This window comes from Rhinolophus sinicus, chromosome 4 (genome assembly GCF_057876585.1).
Source record: "Rhinolophus sinicus isolate RSI-liver-muscle chromosome 4, RSI-T2T, whole genome shotgun sequence".
NCBI lineage: Eukaryota > Metazoa > Chordata > Mammalia > Chiroptera > Rhinolophidae > Rhinolophus > Rhinolophus sinicus.
The window spans coordinates 80,616,471-80,633,504 of record NC_142504.1 but is presented as its reverse complement, the minus strand read 5'-3'; the positions used below and the strand labels follow the sequence as shown (position 1 = coordinate 80,633,504).

The 17,034-nt window shown below is 40.3% G+C and overlaps 1 protein-coding gene across 4 annotated transcripts in view; it reads left to right on the top strand.

The window, feature by feature from the left end:
• KCTD1 (potassium channel tetramerization domain containing 1) overlaps positions 1 to 17,034 on the top strand; it is a 168,580-nt gene that overhangs the window by 135,246 nt on the left and 16,300 nt on the right. For all 4 annotated transcript variants that reach the window (XM_074340207.2, XM_074340209.2, XM_074340208.2 and 1 more), the window contains exon 3: positions 15,601 to 15,745. In XM_074340207.2, coding sequence (XP_074196308.1) covers positions 15,601 to 15,745 — 145 coding nt within the window. The remainder of the gene's footprint in view (positions 1 to 15,600; positions 15,746 to 17,034) is intronic.

Below are 17,034 nucleotides of genomic sequence, written 5' to 3'. Positions count from 1 at the left end.
TAGCCTTGCTTCCCAACCCCAGCGGCATGTTAGAATCCACTGGGACTCTTTAGGAAAAAAAGCCTGGCCCTGCCCACAAAGATTCCAACTTTATTGGTCTAAGGCGGGGCCTGGCCATGGGATGTTTTAATGCTTCCCATATTCAGCTGCGTAGTCTATCTTACCACCTTCTGGAACTATGTTCTCAAGGTGGTCTTTAGCCAAGAGAGCAGGTATTTCAAGCCACTGTATTCTCAAAATGGCCTTCACCTAATATCCCTTCAGCCCCTGAGGTACCTGGTGCATCCAGGCTGGTCAGCTCCGGCCACAAGCAGCCTTCTCTTGTTCCCCCAGTATCTTACAAATACAGTGCTGTCATTTTCTATGTGTGTCATAACTTTAAAAAGTATGAAAAGCACCTCCTTAAATGGCCAATGGGATAAAGCCTTGTTCTTATTTGCCTGTGGGTTTCAGGAAGTTCTTTGCAGCCTCCTATGTCCAGGGTACAAAGTCTGCCTACAGCACGAGACAAAGTTAGCTTTGGACCAGTGACCTTGCCACTTGGGGATGGCTGCTTGGTTACACCTTTGAAGAGAAAATCATTAGCAGAAGAGTCAATGACCAGCTTTGGCCCTAGCAGGCTGAGCCCACCAAGAGGAACGGTACACAGTGTAACACTGGGATAGGGAGGGCTGCTCACCACATTGGGGGTGTCTGAGCTCTTGATGCGTTAGTCACCCCCTGCCTGCTGGGCTCCTCCCCTCCTGTTGCTAACAGAACTGCAGACCCAAGAGTGTCCACCAACGCAGCAAACTATCTGAGGGTTCACACTTGTGCACAAAACAATGGATGCACCAATCAGAAAAAAATTACAGAGATTTTTAAAAATTCATTTCTAAAACTTGCTCTCTAAAGCCATCCCCTTGGTTTTTAAACAATAGTAGACCCACCAATAGTCTTTAATGCCTTGCACTCTGTACCTGCCACATAGCAAATGCTTGATAAATATTTGTTGAATGTTGAATGAGTTTGCTTAGTTTAGTTGAATGAGTTTTGCTATGACCTAGAACAACTCAGACACCACAGGGCTGACGCAGCATGAAGCTCAAGCATTTTGAATCATCAGGTGCTGGGCTGACCTTGGGACGTAATGACAGGCCTAGTCCAATCTGGGCCACAAAGATTTACATCCTTTTTTCTTCAAGGCAGAGCCCAGAAGGGGATTTTCTAGTCTATTTACCCTGAAGGGAAAAAGTAAGGAGAAGGGAATAAATTAACCCTGTTACAACCCAGACACCAAGGGAACAGGTGAACAGAATGGTGACACCTGCCTTCAGAATGTTTTCCTCCAATTCATGCCCTGTCCCTAATCCCTCCATATCAGGGTCATCTGGAAATGCTTTAAAAATGCAGATTCCTAAGCTCTATCCACCATTTACATAATCTGTATCTCAGGATGTGAGGGAAATCTGCAACACCAGGCGATTCACCTGCGTCTCAGAGTTTGGGCATCAGATCTTCAGAGAAGGGTGATGAAACATAAATTTGTCTACATGCAGTATGTTGGTGTGGTGGGGCAGGTTCTTAAAGTGAAGCGTTTCTTATTGATTGTGACTTGATTCTTATCCCTTGGGACGATAATACTGCTGTACTCATTTTGATCTATCATGATAAATAGTGTCATAGAGCAAGGCCAAGGTCACTTTGCTCTTTTTTTAAATCATATTGTCGTGCTTCCCCTCATCACACAAGGAAGTACTTTTATAATAATAAACTGTATGTTCTATTTACTTGTCTGAAAAGTGAATTAGTGAGGTATTTTATAGAAGATTCGAGTGACCTCTTACAAGGTAAAGTGTGTGAAAAATATGCTCCACTTTACTGTGTTCTTGAGACCAGTATCGTCAAAAGGGCTTAAAATTGGCATTGTTGTTTCATACAAGCCCCTCACAAATCCCATTAACTTTGGCCCCTCAAACCCTGGAGTTTCTGTCAGTCACATGACTCTGATTCAGGATTAGCATTTTGTTTGAGAGCTTCTTTATGGCGAATGAGGACCAACACTAAAACATTTTAGATGAATTTCCAAAAGACAAACTGCACTTTGGCCATGTAGAGAGCTTCGTGGGCAGGAAAATTACACCCCACAACGTTACTGCCGTGTTTGCTGTATAGCTCTGCTATCATCTCCCCAGCCCACCATGATCTACTGCATATAGACAGGAAATCTTATATCGGAAAGGAAGCACCCCTATATCAGGACACGGTGAGCTGTCCATTTTGTGTATATTCTTGTTGGAATAAAACAATGTGCAAGTTATTCTCAAGTTGAGGGAATCTCTTTTTATTAAGCCAACACAGAAAATAAACTTCCCTCCTTAATTTCCAAAAAGAAGCATTTATTCACACCCCAAACCCATGATGCTGTAACTTGCACTGGAATTTTGAGAACTTAAAACAAAATTCAGAAAGTCACACTGAAGGATACCTTATGGCTCCACTGAACACACAAATGCCCTCTGCTGAAACCTGAGGTGTGTTCATAGAAAAGTCCAGTTCACTACGCCTGCCAGACAGTTCAGTCTATTATTATATAAGTAATCCATTAAAATGCCATTTCTTTTCATTACAAATGCAGGATTTATGGCCTCAAGTAGATGAATTATCAATATCCAGCTTCTGGAACATTACTCTCAAGATGCCTGCAGATACAAAGTAGCAATACCTCGTCCCCAAAGAGTGTGCTGTAGTAGGTGTGCAGTGCTTTACCTGCCGGTCTTCTGAATGTGCCCAGAGGGGGTCCTGGTGGGAGAACGAGGGAGTGTGATTGGCGGTGGAGGATGAGAAATCAGTTGTACTCTTTCAAGGTGTGCGCATTTCACGTATTCATATTCCAAAGGCAGACACCCAGATGCTCCAATCTGGTGGCAATCCCATTTGCAAAAGAAAGTGTTGTTTTAAAAATCTGCAGTTCAGATCCACAATTATATTGGCTATTTGGGACTGTCTTAATCTAATCAAGATGCAGTGTCAGTGGAAATCACACTGTCACTGGATAATGGCTTCCCTTTGCTACATAAATGTCATGTGTCAGTTTGCTTCATAATGATATTGCTGTTTATCTTTTTTGGTGGTAATGATTATTTTTACTCTTGTGCAACTTTTCTTATTGTGTTCCCCATATTCGGAAGATAAATTACAACTGTGCATAACAGCTACCCACCACTTTCAAACAGTGGCAAACCTTGCCAGACTGAGGGAGCTTTATAACTGAAAGGTGAATCTGAGCTCGCCCAAACTTGTTTCCGTGATTTGAGCTGAATTGTATTCCAGAACTCCCACCCAGCCTCATTAGGCTTGGCTAGGCCCCTGCCACCCCTCTGAAAATTGATTTTTTAAGCAACAGCTTCGAAAGCCCTGAGGGCTTTAGAGCTTACCTAAAAAATGAAAACTCTTCTAGTCTCAAAGCAGTGCGAACAGTCAATATCAAAGGAAAAAAGAAGAATCTCGTAAGTGTATCCCATGATCCATAATCTCGGGCCCTAAGGAAGGTATTTCATCAAAACATCACCATTTTGATGATACATTGCAGAAGGAACAAGATGGCATGAAGGGTGGAATTCAGAGAAAAATGTTGGAGACATTAAAATAGACTGGAATAAGGTTGTAACAACCAAGCAAACCTAGCAACTATGTTAAATATGAGCAAAGCTCCGTTCTTCACCATGGCAAGATGTCTGTGATGATTAGAAAACCAAACAGTGATGACGCAGTTTATATTTCCAAGTACACGTCCTATCAGACTCTTGAAGAGCCAGCCCATTTGTAATCTTTTATGTAGATTTTAAAATTTAGCAAAAGTATTTATTTGGAAGATGATACTTGATTTTAGTAGATTTGTCACCCAGGACTTCAAATGAAAAGTTATAGGAATAATAAGTATGGGAAATAATGATATCAAATGACTACTAAATCTTATCTACTTATGTATGTGGTCATCTAAAAAGGAATTAAAAAAAAGGAAGAATTCTTATTATTAGCTGGGAAACTTTTGTTGCTTTAACTGTTTTGCAGATTAGGGCTTGGTTTGGGTTTTTTGTTGAAAGGATAGGGAGAAATATCAATAGATACACCTACCGCCCAGTGTGTCTAGAGACTGGCTTGGTGCCTCTGGGTAAATTCTTGCACTATGATAAACCGAGCCTGAGCCCCACAAGGGTGTAGACAGTTACACAAGACACACACCTACGACAGCGTATTGTTGGCCATGGTGCTGCCAAAGGCAAAATGCTGTCAGCAGTCTCTTTCATTATTTCCCAACCACACACACACCGAGAATGTTGTCTTTGAATCATGAGCTGATATATACTTAATATTTTGCACATGTCATTTTGACTTGGTGACAATTTAATTAAGCAATCTTTCGACATAAATTAGAAATCTTTAGCTTCTCAAGCCAACCAGGCACATCATCCATCATGATTTGAAGAAGCAATTAGACATTTTTTCAAACACAAGGGTGGTATGGACATTTTATATATTCCTTAAGATGTTTATGTACTTTTGAAGCCGTATAAATATGACTCTTCGCCAATGTTCAGCTTTCCTTCCTTCTTCTAAGGAGGTGTAACTCACAGTCCTGAGGCTATTATCTCCTCCCTTTGGCTTTGTCATCGTAAAGCCTAGTTTCTGAAAGCATTCTTAAGCTAGCTAGTCATTCTGAAGTCATACAGTGACAGAATAATTCATTCATTTTTCGTTCATCCAACTACCTTTCCATACTCGTGAGTATTTGTATGATTCTCTGTTGCTGTTGTAACACCTTGAATGGTATCAGTAATGTGTGGGGGTGGGGGATGAAGGGAAGGGGTAGAAAGCAGTCAGGGTGGATTCACTTATTTTCTTCCATACATCTTCTGTTAGGTTTTTGAAAAGCATTTACCTAGACTCTAGGTAAGTTATATCTTTCTTGTTCTTTCTTTTTTATTAAGCACTGTGTTAAGCGTGAGGTTTTTTCACTTATAGGTATTAAGCAAAAGATTTAAATACTTCATTGTAGACTGCTGTTTTGCTGGCCCCATTACCAGTAGGAAGAAACTGATACATTGAAAATTGAGACAGCTGGCTTTGCCATAGTCCTCTCGTAGTGTCATATAATTAATATGATGCTTTTATTTGAAGTGACTGTTATGACATTGTAAGTGAATTCCAACCATCTGGAATAGTAAATACCAAAGGAAATGGGGCTAGGTTCCATTCCATATCCTGTTATCACCGATAATGTCAAAGTACGGCAGAGAGGGGCCACTGGAAGAGCAGTTATCTTAAGGGATGGGCCGAGAGTCCATTCCATGTAGTAGAGAGATGGATGGTGCAGATGGAAGAATCGGGAACAGTTCATCAGATAGGGATGCACTAGTTCAATAGGTAGGGGTGCTGATATTCAGAAGCCCAGGAATAAGAGCGATTACTCAAAAACAGAGTCAATTCATTGGGAACACATGCAAAAGAGTGTGCTTGTGTAACTAGAAAACGAGTGCAACTGCAAGATGAAGAAAGATTGGCAGGAGGTGCCAAGGCAGGAAAGGAGCTGGACGTTCTGGCACAGATGGACACTGAGAGTGAGGGATGGCGTGGAGGATGGGCTGGCCCTCACTTTTTGGGGAAGAGAGACTGTATAGCTCAGCAACCTTTGGCAAGTTACCTGACGGCTCAGTGCCTTCTTTTCCATCAGTAAATTCAAAATGTTACCTGTAAGGGGTGGCCAGTGAGCTCAGTTGGTTAGAGGGTAGTGCTAATACCTGGAATGATCCCCGCATGGGCCGCTGTGAGCTGCGCCCTCCTTAAAATAAGACGGAAAAAAATGTTACCTGTAAATACTTTATATAGTTGTCGTGAGGATTAAATCAGATCATCCATAAAGGAAGCAGAATGCCTAATACAAACTCAAAAAATATTAGCTATTGTAACATTTTACAACAAAATTATTATAACATGATTATATTATTATAACAAAAAGTTATTATAACTTTTTTCCAAATAGTAATTATTAATGAAAAGCATATTCTAGAGTTTGAAATCAAGAGAAAAATGGAATGTGACAGAAATTCCTCCAGATACAGAGCAGACTATTGGGAGAGGGTGGGGGGCAGGCTGTGGGGGGCAGGCTCATGTGTACATGTGCATGCTTGCCTGCCCAAACAGAAAGCAAGACAAAACCTAAACAGAAACCACTGGAGCTGAAAACACCAAAGTGGGCTCCCAAGGGAGGTTACGATGGTCTGACCCTGGACTGATCATAGAAAAATAGCCCTATGCCCTAGAAGTCATTTTTAAGCAGGCACGTGTTCAACCAGAATGCAGGACTAGGTTATCTTAAAAGTTTTCCTCCAATTCCAGATGCACAATAGGATTCTATATACAGTCAAGACCCTGTTTTAGCATAGCACATACTCTTCAGAGGGTGAAAATCGGTCAGCGTTTACTGAGCCCATGCCAGCAGGCCCAGCGCTTTACTGAGGAGCACAGCAGGCAATAAGGGAGTGACTCTGGGCTGGCCTCAACGGTGATCAGCTGGCTGCAGCATCCTCACCTATAAAATGGGGGTGACAGTATTTATCTGGCAATGTTGTTATGAAGTCTTAGTACTGTGCCCTGCATGTAGTGAACACTCAGTAGATGTAGCTTTTTATTACAGTCATTTATTCCTCATAAGAAGTCTTTGGGCTAGTATTACCCATTTCTCAGATGAAGAACTCAAAACTCAAACTGATTGAGTCTTAAAGATGGTAAAGCCAGGATTCAAACCCAGGTTTATGAGTTTTAGAGCTGAATGTGCCAGGGACTCCTAAGACATCACTGAAAACACTGTGCCCAAACTCTTGTGAATGATGGTGCCCTCAGAGGCTCTGCTCAGGCCAGCTCTTTGAGAGTGATGCTCTTCACTTGCTGATGGGGATCTCACCCATCATTTTCTTTCTTGTCGAAATCCCTTTTCCAAGCCTCTGTGCCCTTCTTCTTACACCTAGTGATTGTTGAAGCCGTGCGCAGGCACTGCCTCCTGCAGGAAGCCTTCCCTGCCTGCCTCAGGGCTGGTTAGGTCCCTCTCCTTTTGCCCTTCCATGGCTCCCAGTGGGACTGTGTGGTGCTCATTTTAAGAGGCCTGGCAGAGCACCAGGAACATGGTAAGCATTCAATAAATGTAGAAATAAAAAGCCTACGTATGTAAATCCTGGTGTGTTTTTTTAATCAGGTTAATTACAATAATACATTGTTTATAGTAAACAGTCAATGTAACTCTCCTAATTTAAAATATGTTTCTAGCCAAAGAGTCATGGGTAAGACTCATGGATTTCCTGAAGGATTAGCAGCCCCCGGAGTGGCCTTGAGCTCTGCCTGCGCCATCAGCATCACCATCCATGAGCAGTTCTCCAAAATGCTGAGTTCCTGAGTTAGCTTTGCTCTTCAGACTTTCTCTTACATTTTAAACTTGCCTTTCCTTTCTCCCTTACGTTCCTCAGTTCGGTGTATCATTTAAGAAAATGATGCTGCCTCAGGGAACATGTACTGGAAACATTACTTCCCCATAAGTAGATATAATTTATTTTGTTTGTTTTTACTAAGAAGGTATGTTCTTCCTTCTCTTAAATTACTTCTATCCATCTCTGTAACAAGCTCTGAATTAATTTTTATCTGTGTTCATGAAACATAGATGAAATTTCCCAAGTGCGGAAATTATAAAGAATTATAAAGACTTTTAAACAGTTATAATACTTTAAGCAAATTAAACGCTGTTTATGATCATTCAGACTTCTAAAACAGTAAGTTAACTGGTGATTTCTTTTTATTCTTTTACATTATAACATCCAGCATAGCATTCCCTTTTTAAAAAAAATAAAAACGTTTTACAATGGGCATTTAAAAATATATGCAAAAATAGAATACATTATTGAACCCCCACATTTCAAAACGTTTCAGATACCAACCTAGTTTTCCTCTTTCAGTCTACCTACTTTGTTTTCTTCTCCTCTTTAGAGGAAAAGGTCCCCATTGGTTGCACTGCTATCCCTGTATTCCTGTCTCCTTCCTCCCCTGCTTTTCTATTTAAGTCCATGTTCCACCTACAGTGACAGCTCTGCACACACCTCTCGTTCATGCACACATACACACCTACCCTACACACACAGCTGTGCATGCACACATACCCACACCCACATACAACTGCATGCACAAACATACCCACCCCCATACACAGCTGTGCATGCACACATACCCACCCCCATACACGACTGCATGCACAAACATACCCACCCCCCACACAGCTGTGCATGCACAAACATACCCACCCCACACACAGCTGTGCATGCACAAACATACACATCCTCACCCAGGCCTCTACCCCATTTGCCATTTTTCTTAGGTTTCAAATATTAGGACAGAAACTTGATTGGGAATCTACTAACTTGGATTAGACAGAAAAAAATAAGAAGTTATAGCTGCTTCTGAAAACAAAATTATTCAACAGAAAAATACTCTTTAAATTGGATGTTTTTGTTTAAGTAATGCTCTACTGGTTGGACTCATAAGATTGTTTTTCTGTTTTGCTGCTTCATTCTATGTACTTTTCCAATTTTCAACAATGAAGAAGTACTACTTTTATAATTTAAAATTATCCCCAAAAACTGATGCTAAAAAGGTAATTTAGAGGTTGCCTCTGAATTGCTTAGCAAAATAAATCTGGACCAGAAACTAAATTAAATGTTTTCCTCAAGTCCAAACTATGTTTTCCATGGCTTGAAAGTCCAGAGGTGAAGCAAAAAGGTACGTCTTGGCCAAGAAGTGCCAAATGGGTGAAGAGGCCCAACAACCATTGTCCTGCCCTTTTCTCACCATCTTTATCCCTTAGTCTGTCTTTGGCTTTCATTCTCCACCCCACCCCTGGGCGGGTCTTCTCCACCCTCCCTGGGGCACTGCAGCTGAGCCCTTCTCTTACCACCCCCCTTGCCTGTGTAATTTCCAGTTCTGGATAGTGGAAAGGATTAACTCTTGCCTCTGGTAAAGCAGGACCTGCGGTTGTGTTACATGCCACAGTGCTGGGTGGGCAAGGACATTGTGTTCACCGAGCAGCATAGGGAGGATTGGGTGTGTGGTGTCTCAGAAGGGTTGGAAACCTCTTTAAGTTAAATTTCCTTAGCCGTGAAGTGTCAAATCCCACAGGGATTTGTCAGGATTAAATGTAGGGACACAGCACATAATAGAACACAAAAGCTGCAAGGTAAATGGAGATGGAATCTCATGTGTATTCCTCTCAGAAAAGTTTTCATTGTACTAAGAATCCTCACTTTCCTATCCCTTATTATACCGCTTCAAGGTTGTACCAACAGTTTGAAAGTAACCTCTGAAGTCTTGGGGTGTTTGGTTCATTTCAGTTTAGGGTATCTTCTCAGTATACCCAGACCTCAACTACACCAAGCCCCTGAGCCTCAACTTGTTGTTTCCCAGCTATTAAGTAGTTTCTTTACAAGGTTGATAATAACCAAACTTTCTTGTATAACATACAACACTATTAGCAGACTCTTCTGAACAGTAAAAATTGTGCATTTCCCAAGGGAAGTTATTCAGTTGTTGTCTTTTTGTTGTTGTTTGTTTGTGTGTGTGTGTGTGTGTTTAAATTATAAATGAAAAGGTAATATATTTCGTAGTCAAGAATACAGGCTTTAGCGTAAGACCTAGGTTGTAACCTAAGCCAAGTGACAACCATTCTGGGCTTCAATTTCCTCATCTGTCAAATGGGAATAATATGGCCACCCCCTAGGATCATTATAAGAATGAAATGAGATAAAGCCCATAAAATAGCCAGCTCACTCTTTGGCAGATAATACTATTCAATAAATAGTAACTATCATTAGAGCATTTGTGGGGACAGAGCCCCAAAAAGTAGTTTCCAGGCTCTTGGCCTCACATAGACAGGTGCTGGCTCAGGTAGTAAATGGCCATCAACTGCAATTGTATGGCCATCGGCTGTGGCTAGTTGGCCGTCGGATGTAGCCAGTGAGCCGTTGGCCACTGGTATAACTGCTGTGGCTACGCTGGCAAAAAATGGGGGCTAGCAAGAAGATGGTGGCTGAGCTAACAAGAGCGGATTGCAGAGAGGCGGATGCCACCAGCGAGAATATAGTGATACGACTCCCCTACTTATGGCTCCGTGGGTGTTCCTTTTTGGCCTCACCGTGTCCTACGTTCTTATGTGGGGAGCAGGAGCAGAGACCCCGCATGACTCCCCGCATGACACATGGCACAGCGAGCAGGGTCTCCCGCATGACAGCATTTGCCCTCCATGGGCTTGAATGTGACCATCCTATGTCCATCACCCCAAGGGCAGCATGGTAGGTTTAGAGCCAGTTCAGTGTCTAGCCAGCTGTGCATCTTTGAGCATTACATATTTGGAAGTCTTTTTCTCCATTTGTAAAACGGGAGGCTGAAGTAGGTTGTCCTGGAGATCCTTTGCTTCTAAAAGTATAGTGGGCTGTTTAAGAAGTGCTGTGACAGTTCAAAGTGACAGAATGACTAACTGAAAGCATCTCAAGTCGACGACAGTGACTTGCTCCTCTTCGGTCTCTCTGCTCACCCTCCTTTGCACTGGTTCTCAACTCAAATGTTCGTTAGACTTATGTGGGGAGCTTTTTAAGAAATGCAGATAGATGCCTGGGCCGCAGCCATGACCTCAGAATATCTGGTGGCAGGCACCCGTGTTTTTTAAAAGCCCAGCAGGTGATTCAGTTGTGCAGCCAGGGTTAAGAACCACTGCTCTATGCAAATGACACAGTCAAAAAACAAGGCAAAGGAGACAACAATCTGGATAAGCCACAAATTGCATCTGTGAGATGTGACTTCAGATACAGTATTTCAATTCTCACTTCTAAATTTGCTCTTTTCCCTGACATTGCCGAGGGCATAGCCTGACTGCAGTTCCCATTGCCCTCAAAACCAAATCCAAACTTATTGACCTGAATTATACAACTCTTCAAGATTTGATTTTTGCTGCTCCAGCCTCAGAAGCGGGCCTGACTCTATACCCCAGTGAAGAGTAATCACAGGCCAGGTTTTTTTCAGCTGCAAGCCTTTGTAGCTTCCTTACCCCTTTCCTTTCTTACCTAACCTTACCTCCCACCCCTGTACTTAGCCAACTTCTGCTTATCTCTCAGGTCTCTAGTGAACTTTTTCTTTCTTCCCTGCCTCCCCAAAACTTAGTTGGGTGCACTTCTTGTGTACTTCCATAGCGCTCTCTATACACCCAGTGACACTCCACCTCACTGCACTTGATCTGTATTCCTACCCCACAGACTGTTAAATTCCATGAAAGCGAGGAGTGTGGCTTATTTACTGCTGCATCCCCTGTATTTCACATAGTCAGGCTCAGTGAATATTGGCAAAAAGAATGACTGAATAACTGAATGACTACACAATAAAGAAAGGAAGAGAAATTCTTAAGGAACCGAGTCACAGTAAATTAGAGAAACCAGGTTCTATAAATTAATGACTGCACAAGAAAAAATACATTCTTAGTGACTGATTCATACTAAGCCAGGTAAATCAGGTCCTAGCCCTGTACTCTCTTTCATTTAAGACCATTCTTTAATGCCAGGGAGAGGAGTAGCCATAGGGGGGAACGAGACTTACTTTCCACCGAAAGAAGATTAATTTCCTTGGAGATTGGTCCTGCATTATTTGCTCTATAAACAAGAGTAATCAACAGAATGTTAATATTAAAAAGCAAGAGGAGTGTATTTTATTTCCATATTTGTTAATGCATGCATATTTTTAATGAACCTTTATAATACTATTAGTCAATGAAATATTTACAGATAAAATGACAGGATGTTTGGCATTTACTTCAAAAATCCCAGTGGGGGAGAGTGAGGTATCCAGGTATAAGTGAAACAAGATTGGCGAAGAGTTGATAACTTTTGAAGCTAGGTGGACACACAGGGGGTTCATTATATTATTTTCTCTGCTTTGGCATAAGTTTGAAAAGGTCCAAAATAAAATTTTAAAAGATAAATATAAAAATAATAAAATTGTGGAAGGAAGTTTTTTCAGCATTGCCACTTGCATCAACGCGTGTTAAAAAAAAAAAAAAAAAAAAAAAAGCAGTGATACATCATCTGGAGCCAGCTTGGTCTTGGTCAGTTGAAAAACAGGAATGTTCTCTAAGGTTAGTAAACTGTAATCAGTTCCACATAGTTTTCAGGCACCAGAGTTTACAAATCACAGCAGTTTTGATTTGTAACTCCATTCATATGTCCATAAGAAATACTGCCAGTGTCGATTTTCCCCTTTATTTGCTTAGCCAAACAATGCGTTTCAACAGCACCTTCAGCCCAATCTCAAAACCCACCCCGGGACGCCATTTTACGATCATTGGCAGGGCCTTGTCCCTTACACATTGTTTTCACGATTCAAAACGTTCCTCCCTTTAAAGTTAGCAAAAATGAGCAGCACTGTGTTTACTTTCATTACTCCCAACACTCGGTTGCTTCAAACACGGGGGCTCTTCCTTCTCTGAGAGGCCTTTCACCTCGGTCAGGAATGTGCATCGGGCGAGGTCCTCAGGCCCTTCCTCTCCAAGCCGTTCCCCTCTTCTCTTCACAGCCCCTACCCTCTCAGCTCCGGGGTCCCCCAGCAGCTGTTTCTGCCTGAGCAGGAAGCCTGCAGGGACTTCCCGCCATCTTCAGGCCTCCTGGTCCGTCACGATGCCCCTTCCCCGCCTGGTGCGACCTCGCCACGAAGGTTCCGGGGTCTCTTGCAGGTTCCGGGCCCTCGCAGCTCCGCACACAGCACCGCTGTCTGACTGGAGTTTCTCAGTTGCCTGGTGGTGGAGTCCAGTCTTTTTTCTCAGCTTCTCAAATGATTCCTCCTGGACACTCCATTTCTCCCACTGCCTCATTCAGAGGCTGTAGCCACCAGTCCCTTCCCGCACTGGGCCTCCTTTCAGATTTCCCTCCTGCTTTTTCCTTTGCATCTTTTCCTATTTTGTCTAAGTCAGATGTAAAGGTGCTTCTGATTGTAACCATGCCAAATTTCCTCTATCTGCCAGAGGTAGTTTTTTGTTTTGTCTTTTTAGTATTTTAACCATTCAAATGATATGTCTCTCCTATCTTAGGTCTATGACAATACACTTCAGCCAAGATTGCTCTTTTGCTCCTTAAATCTTGTTCCTTTTAGTGCCTTCACCCTTCTAAAAACTGGTTTTATAGAAATTTTTGTTTGCTATTTTGGGATACCTTCCATTGCTGTACTGTTTTTGAGTATATCATGACCCGATTTGATTTTCTCACCAACTCGGAGAATAAGTTAGTGCAATTTTAAAAAACAAACACAATTTTATAAAAGAAATGGAGACACAGAGAATTCATCTCACCCAGATTACAACTAGTAACTGGCTGAGCCTCATTCCACCCCCTGCTCAGTCACTCCTTTACTTATTCACTCCATAGAGATTTAGTAATCACTCACTTTGTGCCAGGGTACATCCATCTAGATTTTGGAAATGAGCACTTAAGTATAAAAAGCATAGGATTTATTTAAGAATAAAATATTTACTTTTCATCTCTTTGCTAAAGTGATTTGTAGTCCTTGATACTAATTTATTTCAAACCACAAAAATAATCAGTATATACATTTGGGCTTCATTGTAAGGCTCTTGCTGAACAAATATAAGATAGAAATAAAAACTAGACCAAAAGCTTTCATTAGGTAGTGGTAATTCTTTTCATACCAATCGTTGTAAGGAGGCCCCTTTAAGATCAAACAGACTGTGCACAAATCCTCCAATGCTACTTAACTAGTTGGACAAGTTAGTCATCATTTTAAGCCTATTCTTCATCTTTAAAAGGAGAATAATGGTTTTGCTACATATATAAAGTGCTTAGGATAGTGCAAGTTACCTCGAAAGCACTTAATAAATATAGCTGCCTTTTCTTCCCCGTCAACTGTAAATTTATCATGTTATTCACAGTGAGGAGTAAAATGTTTTAATAATAGGCAAACCAGTCTCATTCTTTCCCATCGTGCATCAAACTATCCTGGAAACACTATAAATAAGTGACTAAGTATATTTTAGTTTCACTGTCTCTTTTGTTTGTAGCCTACCATTTGATCGATGTGTTAATGAGAAATGAGTGACAAGGTAGCATGCAGGGCAACAATCCTAGGATGGTTGCAATCCACACCCTGGTTAATCACCTCACTTCATGGAAAGTTGGACTAAAACATTAGCTGAGAAAAATATATTGAGTTTAGAAATGTGACGTGACCATAATTAGTTGCTTTCTTCTTTGCATTTACTACTTTAAAGTAGGACAGGAGTTTTCTAATTATCTTTAAAAGGTTTTTATTGAAACAGAAATGCATATACCTTTCTTTTTGAGAGGGAAGGGAGCAGCTTTCTTATTTGTTTGTTTGTTGTATTTTAAGAGGGGTGAAATTACTGATTTACCATTACATCTGTCCCATTTCTACATAAGATTAGAAAATGTATGATTTTAAAATCATCTTCAAAGCAATAAAATGATGTTCCAAATCAGAGATACAGCTGTTACGAGTTCTGCAAAACCTTTTCATTAAAACATGGAGCCATTTGCCTGCCTACACTGTTAATAAAAAATAAAAGGCACCTTTTGGTAAAGGAAGTGATTTCTAGTGTGTAAATTCTATTTTTTGATAGAGGATATTTGTTTGTCATTAGCCAACCCTTTACTTGCTCATAGTATAAATGTGACCGCTTTCTATTAGATAAATATATACTAAAGTGTCTAGGTTCAGCCTTCCTTAAAGGTTTAAATGATAGTGAATGCAAAATAATTTAACTGTAGCACACTGTTCAAATGTTTACTCTATACATGGGAAAAACATATGGATTCCTGTTTTTAAAAATTATGCATAGCCATTTATATTCCAGAACTAGGTCATATTTTGGGGATGGTCAAATATGTATTTTTTATAATGATGCCTGCAGTTGCAAATGATTTTTGTTGAGACCTAAGAAACTAGACTGTATATTGTTGATGGAAAACATACTCTCCTAGATGAGTGATATTTTCATTTATTCTTTTTTATAATTAAATGTAGATGTTAGCATATAGGCATTGATTTATATTTGGCAAGTTTGGGATTCATGGGTGGGAAAAGCTCAGAAAACAGGTTTCTTAAAAACAAAATTGCTTTTTCCATAGAATCTATTTAAAAGACACTTTGGAGCAATACATTTTTTAAATAGCAGAGAAGGTTGTTTTAAGTAACACAAGGGGAAGACATGGTCTTCCATTACAGTGACAGCACTTGGCCATAATCATCATGTCAGGAACATTAAAGGTAAAAGACTGTGAATAAAAGAATTTACTTGAGAAAGCCTGAGACTATTTTGAGTTGTCTGGTCCTGAGATATTTATCGAGCAGGGACCAGTACTTCTCAAAGAACTATAACTACTTAAGGGGTGATTTTTCCTGCCTTCCCTTTTCGAAACTGCTACCTTTGACAGTAATACAAAATGGTAGCTCTTAGTTTTAGTAGCCGAACAATTGATTCTAATTGTCTTCACTGTTCCCTCTTTTCTGTCACAGAATCGGAAGACTTTTTGATGGTACAGAGCCCATTGTTTTGGACAGTCTCAAACAGCACTATTTCATTGACAGAGATGGACAGATGTTCAGATATATCTTGAATTTTCTACGAACATCAAAACTCCTCATTCCCGATGATTTCAAGGTGAGGGATTCTTTTTAAATTACCAATAGCATAAATATATGATTTGTTTTGATGTGCTCCCCCTCAAAATATTTCTAGTTTTACATTTTTAACATATAACAACTTGAGTGGCATCAGAGGTCTCTGACATGATTATACTTTCTTCATGAAATAGAGTACATGGTCATTAAAGGTTTATATTACCCAAGAGGACCACTTTTTAGTTAAAGAATTGAATTGCAATTCATTTTAATTCATTGAAAATAAGTTGATTAAATCCAAAGCTTATTTCTGACACATCTTAGTGAGGTAGAGAATAAAACTTCCTTAGCTCAATAGAGACTTTTTTTCTCCCAGAAATTTAAAGGAAACATACTTACAGTAAAATTTTAGAATTGTTCCCTTTCAAGTTAGTAAAAAATGTTAAAGTTAGTCCCACATTGTGCTGGCAAGTCGAGGCAATGGAATCAGATAAGAAGAGCCAATAGAAAGTGTTAATATTAGAAGGGAATATACAAAAATGTAATCTTTGGAGCTGTTAATACTTCTTTAAAAAGAAAATTCTAAGGAATCAACTGAATACTATTAGGACTAATAAAGTACTCATTAAAGCATCTAAATTCAGGATCAGTATATTACAATCAATAGCTTCTATAGAATAGCAAGATATAATGGAAAAATAAGATATAATGGAAAATATACCATTCACAGCAGTAACAAAAACTCTTAACACCTAGGAATAAACATAACAAGAAAAATGTAAAGCCTGGTTAAGAAAACTGCGAATGTCTACCTACAGTTATAAAAGAAGAATTGAATAAATTAAGGGACATTCTGTGTTCCTGCATAGGAAGCCTCAATATTGTTAAGCTGTCAGCTGTCCCAAAATTGCTCTACATATTCAATGCAAACACATTTTAATCACACATTGTTTTTAAAAAAATGAAATTTGATCCATTTATAAAGTTTGTGTAGAGGAAAAAAATGCTTAAGAATAGCTGAATAGATTATTGTGGGTTGTAATAGTGGTGGACAGTGATAGATGTGTCCTTCTGGACGTCAAAACATACTATGAAATTATAGTAATAAAAAAGTGTGATTCTGACAGTGCTAAAATTTACAAATAGGGGCCAGCCCAGTGGCTCAGGTGGTTTGCTGAGGTCTCTGGTTGGATTCCTACATGGGCCAGTGAGCTGCGCCCTCTATAGCTAAGACTGTGAACAACGGCTCTCCCTGGAGCTGGGCTGCAGTGTGCTGCCGTGAGTTACCATGTGCTGCCATGAGTTACCATGTGCTGCCATGAGTGGCCG